General features: G+C 39.0%; 2 protein-coding genes across 4 annotated transcripts in view; one reads left to right on the forward strand and one right to left on the reverse strand.

The window, feature by feature from the left end:
- LOC127526518 (uncharacterized) overlaps window positions 1–18,508 on the forward strand; it is a 499,994-nt gene that overhangs the window by 377,171 nt on the left and 104,315 nt on the right. The window lies entirely within an intron of this gene.
- LOC114645667 (1-aminocyclopropane-1-carboxylate synthase-like protein 1) overlaps window positions 1–18,508 on the reverse strand; it is a 201,453-nt gene that overhangs the window by 52,434 nt on the left and 130,511 nt on the right. For 2 of the 3 annotated variants that reach the window (XM_028793495.2, XM_028793494.2), the window contains exon 13: window positions 10,345–10,487. In XM_028793495.2, coding sequence (XP_028649328.1) covers window positions 10,345–10,487 — 143 coding nt within the window. Of the gene's footprint in view, window positions 1–9,529; window positions 9,650–10,344; window positions 10,488–18,508 lie in introns of all 3 variants that reach the window. The other variant, XM_051923617.1, reaches the window with a different exon arrangement.

Consider the following 18,508-nt stretch of genomic DNA (forward strand, 5'->3'; position numbering starts at 1 on the left):
CAGAATGTTAAGTTATATAGCACAGTGTGTGAAGTACAAGTCACAGGAGGTTCTGTTCAAGCTTTATAACACACTGGTGAGGCCTCATCTGGAGTCCTGTGTACAGTTTTGGTCTCCAGGCTACAAAAAGGACATAGCAGAGCTTGAAAAGGTCCAGAGAAGAGCGACTAGGCTGATTCCAGGGCTACAGGGGATGAGTTATGAGGAAAGATTAAAAGACCTGAGCCTTTGCAGCTTAAGCAAAAGAAGATTAAAAGGTGACCTGATTGAACTGTTTAAAATTATGAAGGGAATTAGTCGAGTGATCGAGACGGTTATTTTAAAACGAGTTGATTAAGAACACGGGGACACAGTTGGAAACTTGTTAAGGGTAAATTTCGCATAAACATTAGGAAGATTTTCTTTACACAAAGAACAATAGACACTTGGAATAAGCAACCAAGTAGTGTTGTAGACAGTAAGACTTTAGGAACTTTCAAAACTCGACTTGATGTTTTATTGGAAGAAATAAGTGGATAGGACTGGCTAACTTTGTTGGGCTGAATGACCTGTTCTCGTCTAGAGTGTTCTAATGTGTTCTAAAAGGGTATGTACGAGGGAAGTGTGACTGTGGTGAGGTCTGTGATAGGAGTGATGGATGCATTCAACATGGAGGTGGGATTACATCAGAGATTGGCTCTGAGCCGTTTCTTATTTGCAATGGTGATGGACAGACAAGATTAGACAGAAGTCCCCATGGACTATGATGTTTGCTGATGACATTGTGATTTTGGTTTATACAAAAATAGATTGTATTGTATTGTATTGTATTGTGATCTGTAGTGAGAGTAGGGAGCAGGTTGAGAAGACACTAGAGAGGTGGAGATATGCTCTAGAGAGGAGAAGAATGAAGGTCAGTAGGAACAAGACAGAATACGTGTGTGTGAATGAGAGGGAGGTCAGTAGAATGGTGAGGATGTCTCAAGGAGTAGAGTTGGCGAAGGTGGATGAGTTTAAATACTTGGGATCAACAGTACAGAGTAATGGGGATTATGGAAGAGAGGTGAAGAAGTGAGTGCAGGTAGGGTAGAGTGAGTGGAGAAGAGTGTCAGGAGTGATTTGTGACAGATGGGTATCAGTGACAGTGAAAAGGAAGGTCTACATGATGATAATGAGACCGGCTATGTTATATGGGTTGGAGACGGTGGCACTGACCAGAAAGCAGGAGACAGAGCTGGAGGTGGCAGAGTTAAAGATGCTAAGATTTGCATTGGGTGTGATGAGGATGGATAGGATTAGAAATGAGGACATTAGACGGTCAGCTCAGGTTGGAAGGTTTGAAGAAAAAGTCAGAGAGGTGAGATTGTGTTGGTTTGGACATGTGCAGAGGGGAGATGCTGAGTATATTGGGAGAAGGGTGCTAAGGATAGAGCTGCCAGGGAAGAGGAAAAGAGGAAGGAATAACTGAAGGTTTATGGATGTGGTGAGAGAAGACATGTAGGTTAGGGTTAGGTTAGGGTGTGACAGAGCAAGATGACGTCATCTTTGATTCATCTCGAAGCTTTGACAAACAAATCTCCGTGGTAGTAAACTCTAGGTTTTACCAACTGAGGCAAATTTCGAAGTTAAAATCCTTACTTTCAGAAAAGGATGATTCATGCTTTTATTACATCTCGGCTTGATTATTCCTTATACGAAAGATTGCCAAAATCTGCACTGTTGCGCTTTCAGTTGGTACAGAATGCAGCAGCTAAATTTCTGGCCAGCACTAGTAGAAAATATTATTATAAAATAGCAAATGTCACCTGTACTGGCCTCCCTCCATTGGCTGCCAGTGAGATTTTGGATCAACTTCAAGGTTTTAATGTTTGTTTATAAAGCCTTCCATGGTGTTGCCCCTAAATATATCGCTATTCCCTAAATCCCCTCTTGACAACAAGAGCTTTGAGGTCGTCTGCTCAATTAGTTTTCGCAGTTCCTAGATCATGGCTGATGTTTAAGGGTGACAGGACTTTTTCAGTTATTGCTCCAAGACTTTGGAACGATCTGCTGCTTCATATCAGATTTTTCTCCTTCGATTGAGGTGTTTAAAACTTGGTTAAAAACCCACTTTTTCTCCTTTGCCTTCTACAGTGGGTAAACTCATCGGGGGGTTAATGTATTAAATAGCTTTAATTAACTGTCTTATAAAACTGGTTGTTTTATAGTAGCCTTACCTGTTTCTTTGTGGAGCACTCTGGTACAACTTCTGCTGTTTTTAAATGTGTTTTATAAATAAATTTGATTGATTGATTGATCTAACGCATGAATTAAACCTGTTTACATAAAAGAAATATTGTTTGTTCCTTCTTGTTTAGCGGTACTGTAAATTGGGAGTGTTACAACGTGCAGAGCACAGAACAAAAAAGACAAAACAAGTGAGTTACAATTCCTAGATCACAAAACAGCTAATATCAGTTTGACAGAAATTCGCCAAACAAGAGAGTCTTCAAACGCTTCTTAAACACTTTGAGGTGGGCAGCTCGTTCCACCATCCAGGAACTATATATAAACAGTGTGGAATTAAGATATGATGCCATACAGAGGTGGCATCACCACACGTCATTCAATAGCAGACTTGATTGGTCGAGAAAGAGCACAGGACCACAAGTGTCTCCACATACATGTTGTAGGTTTAGCCCCACTGACTACTCAAGCATCAAGAGTTTGAACTTGATATGGGCAGCTACAGGAAGCCAATGTAATGAATGATCTTAAGAGAGGGGTGATATGTGCCCACCTCGGCTGGCTGAGCCCCAGGTGTGCTGCAGCAGCTTGGTGACATGTGCTGGTATTCCTGGAAAGCCTGGACCAGGAGCTGTACTGCAAATTCGGTCAGAAGTGGTCTTCTGATCTTGTGGTACAGAGAGACTGTAGCAACTTGGTCCCTGAAAGACAGTTGGTCATCGATGTCCACCCCAAGTTTCTGTACAGACTTGGTGAATGTTAGTGAATATGAGCCACGCTAAACAGAGATGGGGTGCTGAATAGACAGACGAGCCGGGATAACAAGCTGGCGAAGGTACCTGTTCATCAATAGCAGTGAAACATGCAGATATTCTAGTCAAAACTATATGGTATTCAGGAGGCAGTGACATGTATCGCTGTGTATACCCAGCATGGCACAGATTTGAGAATCCATGGAACTGAATGATAGAGCCTAAAGGGGTGATATACAGAGAGAAGAGGAGAGGGCCCAGCACCAGTCCTTGGGACACCCTTGTATTTGCCTGGTGCTCACTTGACATGCCTCCTTGTCAATACACAACAGTGGGCAGATCCAGTGATGCCAAGGGCAGAGAGAGCAGCAAGGAGGATCAGTAAATAGCGGCATACATAAATAAACTGAAATAAAGTGAATTGAAAATTTGACTTGAGATATGACGTCAATATGTAGCTGTATGATTGTAACTAACAAAAAAATGCAATTACTTTTTACAGTTTGTCTAGCCCCGCCCTATATGTCAATATATATATTTTTGCCAATGTACGTGATTTTTAAGTTGTATGTCATGCTTCCGGAGTAGATGCTTATATTTTAAAATGAATTTCCCTTTGGGATAATAATAATACATTTATCTTACCTTGTTGATCATAATAATCACATCACAGTATAAAAAACACAATTCAGTCAAAAATACAATATTTCCAAAAAAGTGGTGAAGTGCATTAAATCATAATTGACACTTAAAGCCCAGCCCCTGCCCAGGCCACCATAAATAATATATAAACAAAGAAGTAAACATCACAAACTTAACTATAACTTTAAATTTTTAAATGTCAAATACAAATACTCTTTTAAGAAAATTATCAAAACCTGAAAGTGAATATTTAGGGATTTCTTCAGTCTCTTTTGTCGAATACCACAACAGCATACGTCTACATTTTCTTTAGGCAAAGTCCTCTGTGCGAGGTCTGAGCTGACGCTGATGACGGCCAAGCTGCTCACACATCGTTGTGTCATCGATGACCTCAGGTATGTTGTGATGAACAACATGAACAACTGAGAGGGCAACCCATAGATCTGGACTTCAATGGTATTTATTGGCAATGATGTACATGTACCAATTCATTTTTGTTTCTTTTATAAATGAAGGCCCAATAATAATAATAATGATAATAATAATAATAATAATAATAATAATAATAATAATAATAATAATAATAATAATAATAATAATAATAATGGTCCAGGGTACCAATGTGTTGCTTTTCTTTGTTATTTGGTATAGCCAGCAGTATCACTTGTGACGTGATTCAACAACAAAATCAACAATTTTAATACTACTACTACCACTACTACTGCTAATAATAATAAAAATAATATTAAATACAACTACCACTACTATTAGTACTACTACTAATATTAATAATAATAAATATAATAATATAAAATGCAACTAACACTACTAGTACCATTACTACTACTACTAATAATAATAAGGATCAAGAATCAAGGATCTTTTATTGTCATTCCAACATCCATATGAAGAGATGACATTTAGTATTCAGGTCCCAGTAATTAAACAGTGCCCATGATAACCCCATAAAAAACTTCATAATAAAAAATACCCCATAAGTAGCCCTTTAACCCCTAAAGCATGATAAAGGTATCACAGTTTAACACAATTAAGACAGAAGAAAATAACATTCATATATGAGTAAAGTAAGATAACTAAGTTTTATTGCTGTGTATTGCTGTAATTAGCAGTAAGTAAAAAAGTTAGTAGCAAATGAGACTACTGAAATAAAATGCACAGCGCAGTATAAATCAAACAGAGTGTACTGTCTGTTTAGTGATGTTGTACTCATTAGTCTAATAGTATCCAAGAAAAAGCTGTTCCTCAGTCTGGCAGTGCCAAACCACAAGCTGTGCAATCTCCTACCTGACGGGAGGAGGCCAAAGAGTCAATGTGCAGGATGAGTGGCATCTTCAATAATGGAGCGGGCTTTACTTTTGTACCTGGTGCATTAAATGTCCTCACTGCACAGACCAACTACCACTACTACTTCTATTACTACTACTACTACTACTAATAATAATAATAAAAGATAATAATCTAAAATACAACTACCACTACTACTTCTATTACTACTATTACTACTACTACTAATAATAACAATAATAAAAGATAATAATCTAAAATACAACAACCACTACTACGTCTATTACTACTACTACTACTAATAATAATAAAAGATAATAATCTAAAATACAACTACCACTACTACTTCTATTACTACTACTAATACTACTACTACTACTACTAATAATAATAACAGATAATGATCTAAAATACAACTACCACTACTACTTCTATTATTACTACTACTACTACTACTAATAATAATAATAATAATAAAAGATAATAATCTAAAATACAACTACCACTACTACTACTATTACTACTACTACTAATAACAATAATAATAAGATAATAATCTAAAATTCAACTACCACTACTATTACTACTACTACTACTACTAATTATTATTATTATAAAGATAATAATATAAATTACAATTGCAACTACTACTACTACTAACTACTACTACTAATCTATACATATTAATAAAAGGCAAAGCCCTCACTGACTGACTGACTGACTGACTGACTGACTGACTCATCACTAATTCTCGAACTTCCCGTGTAGGTGGAAGGCTGAAATTTGGCAGGCTCATTCCTTACAGCTTACTTACAAAAGTTAGGCAGGTTTCATTTCGAAATTCTACGCGTAATGGTCATAACTGGAACATATTTTTTGTCCATATACTCTAATGGAGGAGGCGGAGTCACGTATCGCGTCATCACGCCTCCTACGTAATCACGTGAACTAAAAACAAGGAAGAGATTTACAGCACGAGTCAAACGCGGGAACGAAGGTAAATGACGTTAATTTTTGACTGTCTTTTAATACCGTGTAAGCATACATATTAACACATGTGCAATTAAACGTGTGCATTTACAGGGTGATTCCTCAGGCTTAAAAGCTCGCCTTTTATCAAACGCGGGAACAAAGGTAACTGACGTTGTTCACTGTCTTTTAATACTGTGTAACCATACATATTTACACATGTGCAATTAAACGTGTGCATTTACGGGGTGATTTCTCAGACTTAAAAGCTCGCCTTTTACTAAAAAGGTAAATGCAAAACTATTTTCAATCATTCTATGATCTGCTTCTCACAACTGAAGGCACCGTGGCTGATGGTAAATGACGTTAATTTTTGAGTGTCTTTTAATACTGTGTAAGCATACATATTAACACGTGCAATTAAACGTGTGCATTTACGGGGTGATTTCTCAGGCTTAAAAGCTCGCCTTTTATCAAACGCGGGAACAAAGGTAAATCACGTTGTTCACTGTCTTTTAATACTGTGTAACCATACATATTTACACATGTGCAATTAAACGTGTGCATTTACGGGGTGATTTCTCAGGCTTAAAAGCTCGCCTTTTACTAAAAAGGTAAATGCAAAACTATTTTCAATCATTCTATGATCTGCTTCTCACAACTGAAGGCACCGTGGCTGATGTTACGTCACTTGCTGTCCAACCATAAGCTTTCCCTTTCGGGAATCGAAGCTCTGAGGTTTTCTTTTGTTCTTAATTAAAATTTAAAAGCAATACTTCACCGCTGCTAAGCCCCTCTAGCGCTGACGTCCGAGTTTCGATTACCGTAAGCAAGTGCAGTGAGTGTGTAATTACATTCACGGCATTCGTAGTCTGATTCACAATCTGATTGTATGGGTGGTTACCTACGAGGTAACGCTTATACTTGGCCACCAAGTCAGGTCGAAGTGATCACTCGAGTAAAGGCAGCTTCACAAAAAAACAGATCCTTAACAAACTGTTATTAGTATATTTTCCCTCAATTTAAAAACGTTTTATTTTCTTCTTAATAAAAATTTAAAAGCGGTACTTCGCCGGTGCGAAGCGCGTGGATTTGACCGACTGACACATACAGACATATTCATGAGTGCAGGTACTTCGGAAAGAAAGCACCGTGTAAACCTAAAGTTTAAATTAAGTTCATAGACCTACAAAAGGTTGCCATTCATTTGAGGCAAGATTGCTTTTCTTCTGTACAACTATACGTTGCATTCTCAAGAGTGTGCTTGCACGGCTTCAGATATATATGTATATATATATATGTATGTCTATATATAAATATGTAAGCTTAAAAGTACTGCCTTACTTCTCTTTAAGAAAGGAAGATGTAATGATACTTGATTTAAACGATTCCATGTCTTCCTGGGTTTGCGTAGCTTATTGTCAATATCTTTACACCTGTTTTTAACACTTATTTACTGAAACGGGCTTTCACGAAAAAAGTTAGGGCTTTGCTACAGGATACACCCTCCACAAGTTAAGCAAGTAAAAATAAAATATATATTTCTGTTTTATTTAAACCTTTTAAGTTCGTATGCATAGCCCCATTTGGCTGTTTAATTTTTTTTTCTTTCTTCAGTAATATTTAATCTCCTTAAAGAAAAAGAACATATCCATTTTACTTTTTTTGTACCTCTTTAGTAATATTTTAGTGTAAAAGGATAACCAGTATTTAAACCTTTTATGTTACTTTATACATTTATTTTACACAATGTTGAAAAATTAATAAGAAAGCTACATTTTTTGGCAGCTGCTGCTTTCATTTTCAATGAAATGAAAAAAGATCTCCAAGAGAAAACGTCAATGAAGAAGAAACAGTTTGCACTATCTAAAAATCAGTAACCCTCATTTATAAAAGTTTGCTGCAGATGACTTAACTGAAAATAAATGAATAGTTCCTATGTGTATAATACATATTTATCTATTTTACTTATTCCTTTATTCCACCAACTTACAACATCTGAGGTACAATTTGTTACATTACTTTTGTTTTTTGCAGCACAGGCAGGTGAAGTGACTTCCTCAGGGTCACACAGTGGTGTCAGTACCACGATTTGAACTGACAAGCTCCGGGTTTACTGAAATATTACTGAACAAAGAAAAAAAACGAAAACGGGCAAATACGGCTATGCATACAGATGTCCATCCATCCATTATCCAACCTGCCATATCCTAAATACAGGAGCCAATAAGTACATATGTTTATATACAGTATATATATATATATATATATATATATATATGTGAATGTATGTATGTATATATGTATGTCTATATATATATATATGTAGATATGTAAATTTGTATATGTATATATATGTTTTTGTGGATGTGTATATACGTATGTATATGTAGATATGTGTATATGTAGATATGTATATATATATGTATATGTATATATATGTTTATGTGTGTCTGTGTGTGTATATTATATATATATAAAAGACAGCAACACTCATAACAATGACAACACAATTACATTGACAATCATGTTACGTTATTTTTAAAATGTTTCCTTTTTTTTTTTTCATAACCTCTTTAACACACTACTTCTCCGCTGCGAAGCGCGGGTATTTTGCTATATATATATATATATATATATATATATATATATATATATGACAGCAACACTCATAACAATGACAACACAATTACATTGACAATCATGTTACGTTATTTTTAAAATGTTTCCTTTACTTTTTCATAACCTCTTTAACACACTACTTCTCCGCTGCGAAGCGCGGGTATTTTGCTAGTAATAATAATAAAGATAATAATATAAATTACAACTACCACTACTACTGCTAAAATAATAGTAGTAATCATAATAATAATATAAATTACAACTACCACTACTACTGCTAAAATAATAGTAGTAATCATAATAATAATATAAATTACAACTACCACTATACCACTACTTCTACTATTACTATTACTACTACTAATATTAATACTAACAAAGATAATCATGTAAAATACAACTATAACTACCACTACTACTACTACTACTACTACTAATAATAATAATAATATAAAATACAACTACCACTAACACTACTAATTCTAAAAATAATAACAATAAAGATAATAATGTAAAATGCAACTAACAGTACTACTGGAACTGCTACTATTAATAATAATAATAATAATAATAATAAATACTACTACTAATATATAAAATACTAATAATAATAAAATAAAAACTACTAATACTATTACCAAAACGTGCTTAACAAGCTTACTTAATGCAGTAAATGGAGGGCCAAAATGAAGCTGAATATTTAGATATTTTAAAAACGCACATGTGAATGTATCACCTACACTTTCCTCCCAGTGACAGCAGACAGCTGTATGGCATTAACTCAGTCAGTAACATTTGCAGCCAATTAAATGAGCCAACAGTTGAAGTTCATCTGCGCTGTCAGCTCTTTTTGGATGTCAAGGTTGCTTGCCTGGTGTTTTTCCATCATTCTGCCAATCACTGACTAGTAAGCCAGATAGTCTGTGTGCGTTGGTGACATTTACAAATGTTTCCTCAATGCCATCACTCATTGTGACTCCAGTAAACCTCTTGTTTTAGTGTAGTGATGATAGATGTAATGTTATCCAACTTACTGCAAGTTGATCAAATTTCGATTTCTAAACACACCGACAAGTGCAGTACGAGCTTCTTCTTCATGCTTTCATTTTTTTCTTTCTTGAGCCCCTGACTGGTGTTGACTTGAAGCCGTCTCTCTGCTCATTAATGAAAAATTATCACAACAGGTGACTGTCAACAATGTTAATTTGATGATTCATGAAACAGCAATAGCTCCAATAGAGTCAAGCTGCGGACCTCCAGAGCTCTGCTCTGTTGAGGGGGCTGTCACTTTGCATTCTACGTCATTGATGTTACGTGATATGCCGGTTACACTATGGCTACAATTAAGGCTTCAGGAGGAGTTATCTGATTAAATATCAAGTAAACCAGGTGACCAAAACATGCAATCCAATTGGCTGTCCAGTGGAGCTCCTGAGCCGTGGAGGTCTGCAAACCCCCCCCCCCATATCTCCCCTCTGATCTCTGTATAGGAAAGGGCAGCACTGGCCACCACTCTTATGCAGAAAGTGCCTCTTGATCATTGTTATTCGTTATTCTTAGCAGGGGCGGAATTTCCATTCACATAATATTGCATAATATAAAAGTTCATAATTCAACATGACATTCTTAGACTGATTTAATTGGAATAAAGGAACTGGGAGGATAAAGTTTATCCTGGCAGCATCAAGGAATGGGGAAGGGGCACAGGGCAGAGTCTCATCAGTCTATGGCCGGACTCTCTCGTGGTTATGTAATACTCATATCCATTTTTGGTCTTAACTTATCTAGAATTTATCCAGAAAATACATTAAAAAATTCTAATAAACAACAACTCGAGTCCAAAGGGTACCTTTCGGAAATCCGCCCAAACGAAGAATCCAGCAGGACGATGAAGGAAGGGTACCTCAAGATTTCTTAACTCATTTACAACATAATGATGTGCCTCTCTCAGTCGATTCCGATGGGCTTTCAGATACACCTGATCGATCCAATCTAGACGGAGAGAAATGAAAGGTAAAATCAAATACACAGCAAATAATCATTGTTTGTACCCAGTGCTACCAGCATGGGCTCCAGCTCCAATGATTCTTCACTGGGTGAGACACTTTTGAAAAGAAAATGACAAAGGAAAGTAAATTCCATGACCTTCAAAGATCTATGCAATCCCCCAACAATCCTTATCATGTAGGTGCTGCCAAATTTACAGTCTGAGATCAAGACCACCATTGTGAACAGTAATCTGTCTAATTCCATTCATTCATTCATTCATTCATTCATTCATTCATTCATCAATCTGTTTTAAAAGCTTGCTTTACTTTAGAGTTGAATGGCGGCACAGTGCTTAGTTCTTTACTGGCCACTTTCCAGGTTCACCCGGCTTGGCCGGTTGGTCCTGTCAAAGGTAGTGGAGCTGATATTTTGGCAGCTGGATGTCCATCCTGACACCGACCTCTTTGAGTCACCTTACAACACACAAAGGGATGGTGACCTTCTTCTATCTCTAGATCACACAATTCTGGAATCCTAAGTGAACGTGGCATACCCTCTATGTCCACATTGAGTTTTTCTCCAGAAAATGAGTGAACCACTGTGACTGTGGTGCCATCCAGGAGGATATTAATGAAATTTTATTTTGAAGGTATTTTTTGCCATATCAGACGTTTCAATTAATTTCTCTTCATTTTTATCATCAGCCAGTCAGTCAATCAGACATTCATTTTGTAAGATATTACCATAACCTATCGTCTATGGGGGAGGACTGAGAGCTTTAGATTCGTCAAAAATTTTGAGGTTTCAACGGATCTCGATGTCTTATTGTCGCCTGAAACCAAAAACATTGATATCTCGATATTGGGTGTGTGTCTCTCTGTTTTTCACAGTTTCTTGAGGACAGCCTAGAGCTAGATGGAAAAATCAAACTCGAAACTTACAGTCATATGACAAAGTATGGGAACCCCTCTTAATTCTTTGGATTTTTGTTTCTCATTGGCCGAGCTTTCAAAGTAGCAACTTCCTTTTAATATATGACATGCCTTATGGAAACAGTAGTATTTCAGCAGTGACATTAAGCTTATTGGATTAACAGAAAATATGCAATATGCATCATAACAAAATTAGACAGGTGCACAAATTTGGACACCCCAACAGAGATATGACATCAATACTTAGTTGAGCCTCCTTTTGTAAATCTAACAGCCTCTAGACGCTGTCCTCCTATAGCCTTTGATGAGTGTCTGGATTCTGGATGGAGATACTGTTGACCATTCTTCATACATAATCTCTCCAGTTCAGTTCAATTTGATGGCTGCCGTGCATGGACAGCCTGCTTCAAATCATCCCATAGATTTTCGATGATAATCAAGTCAGGGGACTGTGACGGCCATTCCAGAACATTGTACTTCTCCCTCTGCATGAATGCCTTTGTAGATTTCCAACTGTGTTTTGGGTCATTGTCTTGTTGGAATATCCAACCCCTGCGTAACTTCAACTTTGTGACTGATGCTTGAACATTATCCTGAAGAATTTGTTGATATTGGGTTGAATTCATCCGACCCTCGACTTTAACAAGGGCCCCAGTCCCTGAATTAGCCACACAGCCCCACAGCATGATGGAACCTCCACCAAATTTGACAGTAGGTAGCAGGTGTTTTTCTTGGAATGCGGTGTTCTTCTTCTGCCATGTAAAGGGCTTTTTGTTATGACCAAATAACTCAATTTTTGTCTCATCAGTCCAAAGCACTTTGTTCCAAAATGAATCTGGCTTGTCAAAATGAGCATTTGCATACAACAAGTGACTCTGTTTGTGGCGTGAGTGCAGAAAGGGCTTCTTTCTTTGTGCAAATTGAGCTAAATTGTAGAACGATGTACAGATACACCATCTGCAGCAAGATGTTCTTGCAGGTCTTTGGAGGTGATCTGTGGGTTGTCTGTAACCATTCTCACAATCCTGCTCATATGCCGCTCTTGTATTTTTCTTGGCCTGCCAGACCTGCTGAGTTTAACAGCAACTGTGCCTGTGGCCTTCCATTTCCTGATTCCATTCCTTACAGTTGAAACTGACAGTTTAAACCTCTGAGATAGCTTTTCGTGGCCTTCCCCTAAACCATGAGACTGAACAATCTTTGTTTTCAGATCTTTGGAGAGTTACTTTGAGGATCCCATACTGTCACTCTTCAGAGGAGAGTCAAAGAGAAGGAAGCACAACTTCAATTGACCACCTTAAATCTCTTTATATCTCATGATTGGACACACCTGTCTAAGAAGTTCAAGGCTTAACGAGCTCATCCAGCCAATTTGGTGTTGTAAGTAATCAGCATTGAGCAGTGACAGGCATTCAAATCAGCAAAATGACAAGGGGACCCACATTTGTGCACAGCCAGTTTTTCACATTTGATTTAATTTCATGCCACTAAATACTGCTTAACTAAAAATCTTTGTTCGGAAAACACCGCAGTACTCAGATGTTCCTAGGAAATGAAAGACATACCACTGTTGTCTTTATTGTTGAAAGGAGAGTCAATTATTATGCAGGCTGAGAGGAGTTTCCAAACTTTTTCATATGACTGTAATCCTGTTATGAGATGACGATGTGCTGATTAGTTTATGAGCCAAATCATGCATGAGAAAGAGGCACTCTAGAGGAACCCTCAAATACAGTACTTCTTCTCGTCAGTTGCTATCGTAATACCCTATTTTATGATCAGAAATAATTACTGAAATGTTAGAGAATAGTTTGTGTAACTTGGTCCCTAGAGCGCAAAACCTACTGGCGCTCACGTTTGAATTTTTTTATTTTGTGATATTCACCAAGACAGTACCTGTGTGAGTTATCACCCATGTGTGGCCAGTGCTATTTGTTTAATGAGATCAGATAAAGCCTCTTTACATACTACAGTCCTGGACAAACCGAAAGGTCCAAAATCCTATAATTAAGGAGAAAAAAAATCAGAGTTCGAGCATAACTGAGACAGACAAATTGTATTTTTTCATTATTTTTTGATTTTCTTTACTTTTTGGCATTGACCTCAAAACGAATGCGTCTGTGATCGTTGCGTCACATGATCCATTTCCGTCTACTGATTACAGCGGCACTTTGGTGCACGATGCTTCCCAATTGGATAAAGGTTTCTCGCAAGCACAGGTCAAGTCAATGATCTCCAGGTTAAATATGGCCCGTCGCAAATGTTCAGTTTCCCTCGGTGGATTGAAATTCAGTCCTTGTCGTGAATTAGTTAGCGACGTAGTTGATTGAAAATCTGGCAGTTAGCTGCTGTTCAATATTTTTTGGTTTAGTTCTTTTGTTTTCTGTTTTTGTTCTTCGGCACTTATCTTGATATTCTTTTGTTTAGACTCATTACTGGAAGTGATCTTGCTGGGTTCAAATCATACCTTAAGGACCGACAGCATCTTGTTGCCATTGATAGGTTTAGGTGTGACCCGACTTATTTGTTTCATGGTGTCCCTTCTTCACTTCTTATCTCCCAGTATTTTTAAGCTCACAATAGATGCTCTCAAGTGGTTACCGGTGCTAGCTAACATATAACCTCCTCACATTCACTATGATGCTGCAACCGCAGGCTTTTTAAGAAATTATGAGAAGCAAGACTGTTTACCGATATATGGCGACATTGTCCTCCATCCGAGAGTCCATCTCCTTTCCAGACACCCAATTTGGTGGTCTCCTAGGGATGTTATTGTTGCTGACACATGGAAAACACTATGGGAAGAAGAACCTCCTGCAAACTCTTTCCTAATCAGCAGCCCGACCAAACACGTGCCAAGTTTTGACCTTCTCAAATGGGACTGGGTCATGCTGAACCGCCACCAAACAGGAGTTAGCAGATGTGCTACAAACCTTCATAGATGGGGGTATCGTGACAACCCGTACTGTTCCAGTGGACAACAGCAAATCTTGGCCCACCTCAACAATGACTGTCCCATCCTAAATTTCAACTGTGGTCCTGCCATGCTGCATAGAGCCTCGGCATCTGCTATTGACTGGCTGAGGCAAAATAACTGCATTCGCTCATAACTGCATTCTTTCAACAAACAATGAGCTCCCAAAAATCCCATGGGATGTTGTCTTCATCAGGAGATGTTTGAAATAATGACTGCAAATGATCTTTATGAGACAATAAATATCAATACCCACAATGCTCAGTCTGTGAGGTAGCAACTGAACTCCACCCACTGTGGCACCTTGCTGCCCTATGGTGACTAAGTGTAGGTAAAAGCTTATTGTCCGATTTTCAGATGTAGTTATCAGAGTATTGTTTTTACATGTTACCCTGTCTTCTCTATATGCTTTTTGTTCTTGTTGAAAATTAGGAAGTCAAATTAATGTTTCTTGGTTAAATATGACCAAATAAAAAGCTATAAATATCCATTAAAATGTAGATTTGATTGGGGGTACAGTACTCATTGGCTTTGTCTTTATCTCTTCCTCTGGGTAGTACGGATTTTCTCTTATATCCCAAAATGTGACTCTAAAGTGGCTCCATGTGAATGACCATGTGTATGTGTCTGTGTGCCCCGCAATAGACTGGCACCTTGGCAGGATAGGAACCCTCCTCCGAACACCCCACCATTAGTGAATTGGTTGAATCTAGCCTCAGAATACATGGCTGCTTTACCTTAATCACATTGTTGTGTGGACTGGAGGCTGATGGCACACAAACTCACCCACGCACGATGCCACACCAGGTAATTTGAGGGACAATAATATATGGAAGAACATGTCATTAGACTGTGGGAGGAAGCCAGAAAACATGTCAAAAAGCCACAAGAGGGTGTCACATGAGGGACCTGGAAACCAGCTCTCCACCCTCACCCCGTCTACTTTACTCATTTAGATGATCTCGATCGACTTTCACGGAATTGTTTGCATCTCGAGGTCTCAAAAATAAACACGGCAGACAGACTTTAATTACAGCTAAGCATTCCTTTTTAGAGAAGCTAAAAATCAAATGCCAGCCTTACTCTAAAAATGACACTCGGCTTCAAGGCAGATTAAAAATGAATGACACCATTGTTTGTAAATAGATGCAGCATGACAAGAATCACAAGGCCGCCAGACAACATGAAAACATGAATCTTTTTTTAAAATTGAAAAAGCAAACTTAATCTGAAAGGAAGGGAATTACATAGAGACTTGATTTTTTCAGGTTAAATGTTACAAAAAAAGATTTAAAATAAAGAAAAATATTCAGAATTAGTGTAAGCCACCCTATTTCACAGTATTCATAAGAATGTAATCAATGTGACGGACAGCCAGGACCCATTCCCAGTCGGGACGCTTCTTTACTGGAAGGACATACACAGGGTACAATACCTCCTCCAGACTGCTAGATGGCAGGCCCCCTGGGTTGTAGCGGTGCCTCGGATTCCCACAGAGCTACGGTTGGGGGTTGGAGTTTAGCACAGCCATGTTGGGTTCCATGGGTGCCACCAGAGGGTGTTGCAGGAGTGTCTGAGCCTTTACTACATTGGGCTTCCAGCACACCTGGGAGTACTTCCGGAAAATTCTGATGGGCCACCTGAAGTGCGTCAGGTGGAGGACGAAGCTTGCTGGAGGATGAGTGGAAGCAGAAGGACAGAGTGAGAATGAGAGAAGAAAAAAGGAGAACAAAAGTGTTTTATAACTGTGCTAATTATGCTGTTCTGTGCTGGGGAGGGTGGAAGCGATAAGGAAGTGTTTCCCACAGCTAAATAAAAGCCTGTGTTGTGCTGTGTCTGCATCTATCTGTGTCAGGTTTGGGGAGCTGGTTCACCCCCCCCCCAGTGTCCACATCATTTACTACATGAAATAGAAGTACATAACAAACAAGAAAAGCTGTGTCAGATGCTTGAAATATTAAAATGTGTGCTTCAATTCAAACGTTTAAAGTCTGAAAACTGTAATAGAAATTTGTCATTTTTCCCCCTCTGATAGAGGTCCACAGGGAGCTAAATCCTTAATAGAGAAACTAAAGCCAACATTTGCATTATATTCATAATCACAACCTTGGAATATGAAGGGGGGCCCAAAACTAATGAGTATTTTTTTCTGGAGGGGCTTCCGGCTAGGTGCGTGTACTAGACTGCCCTCTGCATCGTTTGGCCAAGTGGGGTCCTTGGGGAAAGGTCTCTAAGGTCAGTGTAATTTTGTGATGGCAGTCTTGAAAGAATAACATGTTTGCATCAAGTTCTGTTTTCTTTTGGGAAAAACAGCAGTAGAAGCTGTTCCAATACTTCAAGAAGCTTTGAGCCAGATAAGGGTTTTTAACCTTAAAGTGCTCAAGCGATTGCATGCTGCTGTGCGGAGAAAACAACCCCAATTGTGGCGATCAGGCAAGTGGCTTCTGCATCACGACAACACAGCATTGAGCGTGCGGCAGTTTCTCACGAAAAATGGGATGACGACGGTTCAATTCCCCCCCAACTCCCTGGACCTTGCTTTCTTATTTCCAAGAATGAAGAGGGACCTTAAAGGAAAGCGTTTTCAGGATGCAGAGGAGGTCAAGAAGCAAACAATGGAGGCACTGAAGGCTATCACTTTGCAAGAGTTTCAGAACAGTTTTGAACAATGGAAAAAGCGGTGGAGCAAGGGTATTGTGTCTCAGGGAGTGTATTTTGAGGGTGATTAACATTTGTAAATGTTCAGAGAAATATATGATTTAAAATAAAAATTCTCATTATTTTTGGGCGGTGGCGCAGTGGTAGCGCTGCTGCCTTGCAGTTAGGAGACCTGGGTTCGCTTCCCGGGTCCTCCCTGCGTGGAGTTTGCATGTTCTCCCCATGTCTGCGTGGGTTTCCTCCAGGCGCTCTGCTTTCCTCCCACAGTCCAAAGACATGCATGTTAGGTGGATTGGTGATTCTAAATTGGCCCTAGTGTGTGCTTGGTGTGTGGGTGTGTTTGTGTGTGTCCTGCGGTGGGTTAGCACCCTGCCCGGGATTGGTTCCTGCCTTGTGCCCTGTGTTGGCTGGGATTGGCTCCAGCAGACCCCCATGACCCTGTGTTCGGATTCAGCAGGTTGGAAAATGGATGGATGGATGGATCTTAGAGTGCTAGGACCACCAGTAAAGAATCAAATCTCAAACATGTTATAATATTTGTAATCATCAACCTTGAAACAACATAAAACGACATGCCTATGTTACCAATATCCATTTTTTCAAAACTTTATGCAAAGGAGCAGTCTTGACCCCTCACATCCTCGTAGGGGGTGAACAAATGAGGTCAGTTGAGGATGCTGAAGACATCTATTAGTTTACTGTTTATCACAAGGGTGTAGTTTCCTTGACAAAATATGGTCCAGAAATGGTCAAAAAATTAGGGGTTTGGGTGTAGAGGGCCAAAAATGGGGAGGGGGGCATAAACCTGATGTTTTGCATAACTAGACATCAAGACGATTCAATTGGTATATCATAGGTGGGGGTTTTCGCATACTCATGAGTCAGGAGTGTGATGGACAGTCCAACTGGGAAGTCTCTGAAACAAAAGAACGGAAAAAGGCAGCCTTTTCAGGACACTTCCACCCCCGGGACGCTAGGTGGCAGCTCCCCTGGACGACAACGGTTCCCCGGATTTGGGACATGGAGTTTGTTTCCTCAGCCCTGTTGGGTGCCGTGGGTGCCACCAGGGAGAACTCACAAAGAACCTGGGGACTCCTACTGTTACGACAACCCGGAAGTACTTTGGAGTCATGAGAACGGAAGCCCGCTGTACTTCCGGGCTACTTGAGGAAGGATGATGTGGCATTTAACCCGGGAGGAATACTTACGGGTCATGGACTATTTAAAAGGACCTGTGAAGACCCAGCAGGGAGAGCCGGAGTTGGGTGGTAGTGTGACGGAGCTGCTGGGAGTGGAGGATTGATTTATTGTATTATTATTATGATTATTGAGTATTGGAGAATTGTGGAGTGTGTGGTGCACTATATTAGAAGAAAAATATTAAAGAATTCTTCTTGGTGCTTTTACAAGTGTGTCCTGGACGTCTGTCTGGTAGGTTTCACGGGGCAACAGCGACCTCT

Source organism: Erpetoichthys calabaricus, chromosome 2, assembly GCF_900747795.2.
Source record: "Erpetoichthys calabaricus chromosome 2, fErpCal1.3, whole genome shotgun sequence".
Classification (NCBI taxonomy): Eukaryota; Metazoa; Chordata; class Cladistia; order Polypteriformes; family Polypteridae; genus Erpetoichthys; species Erpetoichthys calabaricus.